This window comes from the organism of the source record quoted next, unplaced genomic scaffold, assembly GCF_019419815.1.
Source record: "Pyrus x bretschneideri cultivar Hongxiangsu unplaced genomic scaffold, Pyrus_bretschneideri_v1 Contig26, whole genome shotgun sequence".
In the NCBI taxonomy this organism is placed as follows: Eukaryota; Viridiplantae; Streptophyta; class Magnoliopsida; order Rosales; family Rosaceae; genus Pyrus; species Pyrus x bretschneideri.
Genome location: NW_025999568.1, coordinates 2,564,127 through 2,572,500, shown reverse-complemented (window position 1 = coordinate 2,572,500; position 8,374 = coordinate 2,564,127). Strand labels below are relative to the sequence as shown.

Below are 8,374 nucleotides of genomic sequence, written 5' to 3'. Positions count from 1 at the left end.
AAAGGCTTGCAGAATGTATTCTTAAGGAATGCTAAAAAAATTTCAGCATCTGAGTAACACCGCCATATGGTATTACTGGTTCTCTATTTTATAACGTGTGTGTATTTGCTAATACCCCCAAACGATAAATATGTCATCAGATCGTGTTATAACGCATGAATTAGTAGCAAGTGTTGCACATGAAAATTTTTCCTTTATGGCCAATCTTTGGCTACTTTTATATCGAGAACTAGATGTTAAACCCTCTCATAGAGATTGGATTAGTGCCACTTAACCGAACATCTAACTGCCTTTTTGTGGTGTGATTTTACATATTGCTGAGCTTTTCTTCATCATGCAACACTCGGTTGAAGCTTAAAATCTTTACCCAGAACTCGGACAATAAACCTCAAAATTTCTTAATTCAAAACAAAATGAAAGAAAATAGTGCGTCATGGTTGAGCCTTCAAGTCTGATCAAATGTCAGCTACATCTTCTCCGACTGTAAGATAGAGCCCGTTCAATCCAAAAGCCTCCAAAGTTTTCGATTGTTGTTGCTTTTCCATCACACTTCCAACAGGGTTTGCCAAGCACCAAAACAACAAGATAAGAAAGCATGTCTAGAACTGACTGAAAATTCGGAACTTATTCGAGTGCTTTGCTAATTCTCACCTGAAGTGCTCACTTTTCCAGCATCTTTCTAAGTTCGGACATCATGTCGATACCACTCGTGTCGAGCTGAGAAGAAGATGAAAAACTGTAAGCAAGATGCGGAAAAACATTCGCGGCCATATTGTTACATAATGATTATGTTATAAGACTGAGCAATGATTTCTTAAATGTCGTACCTGTCATGTCCAAAATTATACATTTGAGGGCGCTCTCGTTGCTTGCTTTGATACTTTCTTCTTCCTCACGAACCCCTCTTAATATCCTGCAGTAGCAGAACCCATAGATCAGATGAGAAAGCAAGAAGATGATCATATCTGTACTGTTTTCTAGGTCTGCCGGATACGTACCTTTCTTGTAGGTAAGTTGAATTTGCGAAGTAGATAGGTGCCTCAACTGCTAGTATGAGAAATGAAGAAATCCTTGAATCTTCTCTGTATCTGTTGAGATTGTGGTTTGTCTGTGTCCCCGGAATGTTCCCTAGAGCCATAGTGTTTGGCCGGGTGACGTGAAGAAGAATCTTGAAAATCGATACTCCAACCTGAAAGTTGACAGCAAGATGTTAGACATCGAAAGTTGACAAACGTCATTCAACCCAATAGAAATAACAATCTTAGAAATCTTACTGCAATTGCAAGACCAAAAGGGACGGAAATGAAGAGAACGCCAAAGGAGCACATGCAGGCCATGAAGTCGAGCTTGTCAGCTTTCCACAACCGGTATGCAGCTTGGTAATCGATGAGTCCGCTCACAGCGGTTATGATGATGGCTGCTAAGATGACATTGGGGGTGTAGTAGAACAATGGCATTAGAAACAGCAGAGTGATAAGCACAGCTGATGCCATAATAATGTTCGAAACCACAGTTTGTGCTCCGGCATTGTAGTTTACTGCAGATCTAGAGAACGAACCTGAAAATGAAAAAGAAAAGGGTAATTTACAAAAAATTATCTTAACTATTGGTCTCACGACACTTTCATACCTCATCTTTTTAAAATGACAATGTCATACCTCATATTACAAATTTGCGTCAATGTCATACCTCTATCAGTTTTTCTGTTAGTTTTTCTGTTAAATGCTGACGTGGCTAGATACGGAGGTCACTCACTAATCCACCTAGATTAAAATATAATTAAATATATATTTTAATAATTTAAAATTTAAAATTTGAAAAAAAAGTATATTAAATCTCTCTCTCTCTCTCTCTCCTTTCTCTCGCCTCTCTCTCTTCTCTACATCCCCAAAACCCCTTCCCACCCATCCCCCCAACCTTCCTTTACCACCCTCTCTCTCCCCTCTCTCTCGCATCTCCCTTTCATCTCCACCATAGTCTCCTTCCTCCCCACTTCTCTCTCTCGCCGTGCCCAGAACCCCCCAAACCCACTTGAATTTTTTCATCGCCCTCCTTTCTCCGATCTACCTGCAAGCTCCAACCCGCTTCCCTCTCCCACTCCATTGCCCACCGCCGATCCGCCGTCGTTGCCGTCTCCGAAGCTGTCAAGGAGAAAGGGAGAGAGGGAGAGCTGTTAAGGTTGGGTTCGACGAGGTTGCCGTCTTCCCCTAACCCAAACCTAGATCCCACCCTAAACCAGCCACTCCCATTCCCACTAGGTGCCTCTCTTCTCTTCCTCCGCCGCTCTCTCTATTTTTAACCTACAAGCATGCATAAAAAAACAAAGTACCCACCAATCCTGAGAACACACCATTAACAAAAGTTCAAAAATCCATCTCGCAAAAGTATTCGAACCTATATGGGTAATTTGGTAAGGAAGGGGAGGAGATCAATGGAGGGAGTGGGTACCCGGAGAGGGGTGAGGTTGGTGCATTGGAGATCGGCGACTTCGATGTCGTCAGTTAGAATGGGGAAGAAGGTGATGGTTGTTGGTGGATGGAGTTGACGATGAAAAGGAGAGAAGGGAGGGTGATTGTGAGTTGCAGATGAAAGAAAGGTGGGTGGGTTTGCAGATGAGAGAAGGGAGAAAGGGGGTGGATCGGATTTGGGGAAGACGGGAGGGGGAAAGGGGGTGGGTCCCCATGTAAAAAAAAATTAAATGATTTTAATTTTTTAGTTTTTAATATTTAATTAATTTTTTAATATTTTAGTAATTTATTTAAGCCACGTCACTATTTAAGTCAAGCCACGTCAGCATTTAAGAGAAAAACTAACAGAAAAACTGACGGGGAGGCATGACATTAACACAAATTCGTAAGATGGGGTATGACATTGTCATTTTAAAAAAAATGAAGTATGAAAGTGTCGTAAGACCAATAGTTGAGGTAGTTTTTTATACTTTACCCAAAAGAAAGTTACGGTTTTCGACTAATTACTGCATTTGCATTGCTTTGACGTCAAATAAGAATGTGAGGATCTTCACCTGTGGTAACGTAGCATGAAGAGCAAGAACCAGAAATGTTCCTGAGCCCAATAGCCATCATTTCTTTGTTTCCATCAACTTGGTAGTTTTTCAAAGATGCAAAAGTCCTTCCTACTGCAACCCCTTCCTACAATGCAAGAATGATAAGCGAACGCGTGTTTAATAGCTATAGGTGAAGGACTGCCTCGCAAGGAGAAAAACTTCGAAGAGTGTTGGTACTATGGTGACAGTTCTGAGTGCCACAGTTAAAAGAGAGATGGATCCAAGAATTGGGTGACTTACTGTGAGAGACAAAATCCCAGTTATAATGCCAGTTTTAATAGCAAGAGCAAGGTAAGGGCCACTAAAGTATAGCATGTTTGATGAGGGTGGATTGAGACCCTTTGGCAAATGGCCAATCTGTTACATATAACGTTCAATTTAGTGACGAAATAGAATTATAGTCGTTATAACACAGTATGATGCACGTGCAGAAGCTAAAGTTCTAGCATTTTTAATTAATAATTTATACATGTGTCAAACTGTGATCATCGTGAAGGAATTCATGGAAGGAGCCTAGCAACGTTGATAACTAAAATTTCCAAATTCAGACATGAGATCTTACAACTGAGATTCGAGGAGCTTTTGAACTGAGGAGGAAGACTACAAGTGTGGAAATGATAACCGATGTCAATGGAGCTGCTGCTGCAACCCTAAAGAGCTTTGGTTTTGTTTTGCTCTGTATCCAAATAATAACAGTAACAGTTAATAAAACATATAATTTGAAGAGGATGACATATATATGCTTGCAGGTCCCTTAAGGAAATAGATTCTCATTTTTTTCCAAGAAATTGTGAATTAGTTGTGGGGATCAACTCACATCGAACTTTAACGATCCGAATTGATTATTTTTTAAGTTGCACCTCATAGATCATCATCGCAAAATATTAGCCAAATAAAAAATGTTTGAGGGATCCAATTGAGTTAAAAAAAAAATTGATGAACACTATGTTCTAAGAAACATTGAACTTTCATTGTAGCAAATAAATGGGCAAGTGGTTTAGGATTCAATTGAGTTTTTGTAAGGACGATGTATGAATTGAGACTTAAAAATAGATAGTTAAAGTCGTTGAAGTTTGATGTGGAGTGAATCTTATAACTAATTGTGTAAAAATTCTCTATTTCCGTAACCAATGAGTGGTTGAAATTTAACTAAATGAGCTATAGTTAAATCTCAACCTTTTATTTCTTTAAAATAATGCGCAGGTAACCCTTACGCTATATACTTGCGGGTGATAGAGTAGAGTGGGGAAGCTAACAATATGTCTCGTTGTGAATAAAAACACCAGGAAGCTGAAGCCCATTGCAATAGTTTGCCATGACCACTGCAAACCATTAAAACTTTGATGTTAGTGACACTAAATTTATAATAAACACAGTCAAAATTCAGAATTTGACCGGAAATGTTTTTGTACAAGGTGCTTTACTCAGTAATACTTATGGAGTATAAATTTTTTATTAAAAGTTAAGTACCTTTTAATATTCAAGAGAAAACAATTTCTCTCGAGTATGTACAAAGTCTACAGACACTAACGCCGACACTTATTTAATCGTTGGATTTAATCTAACTACTTAGTTTAACTAATTAAGTTAGATTAAATTTAACAGTTATTTCAACGGTTAAATGTGTACTAAAGTTGACAAATGAAAAATATATAAGAGAACATTAATAAAATGATGCTTTTCTAGGATGTACAAATTGACTTGAAATTCTCCCCCAACTAATGCAATGGAAACATAATGCAAACAAGTGACAGATTCTTCAATTAAATAATTGAAAAAGGTACTTGGTTAAAATAAAAGTATCATCCAGATATCTACCAATTTTATAACATAATCTAATTTACATGTATATATTTGAACCTTTGATGGCAATCAGAAAGTATATAGCCTTTTGTTATAAAAATATAGCACCCCACTTTGATTGATTTTTATTCCATGATGTTGCTTGCCATTAAGTCTCGAAATGTTAATTACACTAGAACAGTGAAAATGGTAATTTAGTCACATGGATTTTTTCTCTTCCTAAATATTTTTCGTCTTCATTTATATTATATAAAATGATAGTCATAAATAAAGAAGGACATGTAAATAGCAATTTTTTTTTTTTTTTTTTGTGATTATCGTTTTTCTAAAATAAATAAATACTTCCTTTTCTAAGAAAAAGTTGAGTCGTTTGCTATTGTAAAAAAAGGTGACCTCTCCTGTGTGGGTGATAACGGAGGACATGACAGAAACAAATTGCATTTTGGTAGTGAAGTGAACAGTTCCAAGCAACCCTTTGAAGACATTAAACTACACATAGATGGTAAACTTCCCTTCTCTCATCCGTGAAAGCCCTTCTCTCCGCCGTGAGAGTCCCACCTTTGTGTGGGTTCGTTAGCATCTCTGAGCCGTCCACCGATTATCGATCCATAGTTTCAAAAGTTGAACTCAACCAACTACCTGATCTCCATCTTTACTCCCCTTTTACTCCATGGGTACAATCCCAACCACCAAAGCGATAACCCCTTTTCCATTAACCTCTTTCCCAGAATTTATTTCTTCCCTACCAAAACCCTTAGGGTGTGTTTGTTTGAGCTCGCTAGCTTTCGCTGGCTTGGACTGGATTATGCAGTAATCTAGTCCCATGTTTGTTGACAGTTCGGGACTAAGTTTAATGAGATTAGAAGGGACTCGCGGGGACTAACTCCCTCGCTAGCAAACCCGTCGAGAACCATGGGATTAGCAGGGACTAACTCCCTTGCGTCTTCCGCTGCTTCTATGTTCACAAACTCCGAGAGCCATCATCATTCCCCTTCGCCAATTCCCCCTTCCCCTCTTCCTCTCTCCTCGCTTTCTTCTCTTTCTGCTCCGCCGAGATCCGAGCTCAGCTCGAACTTGGCCGCGACGACGACAGTTGCTCCATCCTGATGGTACTGTAGTTATGCTGCTGCGACGACGACTCAAAAGCAGTCGGCTTTTCCTGCATAGAAGATATTCTAAGCACGCTTGGGAATCGCTGCAGGTCGGTTCCGCCGCTCCAAAGACTTGCGGCTCTGATTGAATCCACAGAATTGGAAAGCTCCCCCTAGTTGGAATCTTGCACCAAACAAAAACCAGAGAAACCAAGCTCGATTCTTCGTTTTGCAGAATTTTTTTGGCAATTAATCAGAAAAAAAAAAAAAAGGAAAGGGAAGGAGAGTGTGGGACGGAGAGAACGAGGGAGATAAAGAGGGAGAAAAGGATGGACGCTTCCAGAGAGAGGGAGAGTATTATTAGAATAAAAAAGATAGAATTAATTAATATAATATTATTAGATATGAATTAAAAAATATAATATTGTAGTTTGTTATTATCCTTCTTTTTAGTCTGACACTGCACCAAACGCTTCATTAAGTCAGTCCAACTTAGTCTAATCTAAGCCAGTCTAGCTTAGTCCCTAAAGCTAATCCAGTCCGAGATAGTCCGGTGCAACAAACGCACCCTTTTTAACTTATTTCTCAGCTTCCTCTGCACTTATACCCTACTTATATCTCACCTAACCAATGCTCGTTCTCTGGCCCCTCCGTCTGATTTATCCCATCTGGGGTCAGAACTAGGTCTGCGGGTATTTTCGCAAGGATGATTGGAAGGCGGAGAAGAGGGACTCTACCTACAAGATGTAATTACACAAATAATTCGAAGAAAGATGGGAGATTAATCCCACAGTGGGGTGGGAATGATCATAAATTCCTCCCACCAGATCCTGGCAAGGGAACAAAGTCACAAAAGCCACTGAGGCAAGCTTCACCAACAACAAGAGCCAACTACCTAAGAATAATTAATGGGGATATTAAGGAAGAGGAATGTTTCAATACAGGGACTCTATTGAAAGAATAAGCCGTCCTCCAGCCGTCAAGCCGTCCTACAGCCGTCCTACCTTGTCCTACCTACACACTAGCCGTCCTACAGTCGTCCTACCTTGTCCTACAAGCCGTCCTACAGCCGTCAAGCCGTCCTACAACCGTCAAGCCGTCCTACAGCCGTCCTACCTTGTCCTACCTACACACTAGCCGTCCTACAACCGTCCTACCTTGTCCTACCTACACACTTGTATCATGTATATATATCCTTGTAATCTTGTAGAGAAACATAATGAGAAAAAGCATTCTCTTCCATATTTACCACATGGTATCAGAGCCGGAACCTTAACCGGCCTGACTCCATTGTTGTCCCTTCTCTTCTTCTGCACATTCGTTTCGATAATGGCAGAAGATAATCTTTTTGGCTCAGAAGCTGAAAGCTTCACAGCTCCTCGCCCTAGTTTTGCAGAAGCTGAAGTCAACCAAAACCAACGTTTGTGTTCTGTGTTGAAATGAGTTTAACTATCTTCCATGGTCCAAATCAATATCTCTTGCCCTTGGAGGAAGATCCAAACTTGGATTCGTCAATGGAAGTATTAAAGCACCTGACGTCGCATCACCGGAGTATGAAGCACCTGACGTCGCATCACCGGAGTATGAAGCATGGCTGTGCAAAGACCAGCTGGTCATGTCGTGGCTCCTCAACTCCATGAATCCTAAGCTGTCTGAAATTTTCAGTTTTTCAGAATCCTCTAGTGCTTTTTGGAAGGCAGTCAAGGACATGTATGGAAATCAAAACAATGCTGCTCGAGTGTTCCAGCTTAAGAGGAATCTTGCAAGTCTTCAACAAGGTGATAAATCATTTGTTCATCATCTCGGTTGCATGAAAAACATGTGGAACGAACTAGAAATGTATCGACCACACACTATCGATGCTGCCGTACTGTTAAAAAGGTCCGAGGAAGACAAAATCTTTCATTTGCTTACAAGTTTGGGTTCTGAATATGAAGATCTTAGAAGCCATATTCTAATGAATCCCGAACTTCCATCATTTGCAAGTGTTTGCACTACTATCCAGCAAGAAAAAGTACGCAGAAAAGTCATGAATGTTGACGTAAAACCTAGTGTGTCTGAGGCTAGAGCTTTTGTGACAAATCACAAGTCATTTGGAGATAAAGTATACAAGGGAAAAAGGCCAGATCTGAAGTGTCTACATTGTAATAATGTTGGACATCTAATAGATCGATGCTGGATATTGCACCCTGAGTTGAAGCCAAGGTTTGAGAACAAGCTTTTAAGAGATCATAAGGGCTCACACGCTAGACCACATACAAACAAGTACCATGTTGTTGCTGCTACATCCATCGGTGGGTCGATGAACTTTACAGCCAATCCGGCTGACTTGTTGAATAAGTTCTCAACCTACCTTCAAACCAGAAAAGAAAGCACAGGTGAAACGTCGACTGGGGAAAGTCAAACTGCTCTTCTT

General features: G+C 40.0%; 1 protein-coding gene across 1 annotated transcript; it reads right to left on the bottom strand.

The window, feature by feature from the left end:
* Positions 1-1,238: 1,238 nt before the first annotated feature.
* On the bottom strand, positions 1,239-5,692 carry LOC103948878 (probable sulfate transporter 3.4). Its single transcript, XM_048587134.1, has 6 exons — positions 5,546-5,692; positions 3,687-3,740; positions 3,534-3,593; positions 3,305-3,421; positions 3,023-3,149; positions 1,239-1,558 (listed from the first exon to the last, which is right to left on the bottom strand). The coding sequence occupies exons 1-6, from the start codon at positions 5,690-5,692 to the stop codon at positions 1,239-1,241; spliced, it is 825 nt and encodes a 274-aa protein (XP_048443091.1).
* Positions 5,693-8,374: the final 2,682 nt, after the last annotated feature.

Bases quoted from the DNA above. Each gene is read 5' to 3' on its own strand.
- LOC103948878 (XM_048587134.1), bottom strand. From the start codon at position 5,692: ATGGGACTAGATTACTGCATAATCCAGTCCAAGCCAGCGAAAGCTAGC. The intron at 3,422-3,533 runs GTATAAATTATT...TATATGTAACAG, and splicing joins ATGATCACAGTTTGACACAT to ATTGGCCATTTGCCAAAGGG. The intron at 3,150-3,304 runs GTAAGTCACCCA...CTTGCATTGTAG, and splicing joins CTGGGATTTTGTCTCTCACA to GAAGGGGTTGCAGTAGGAAG.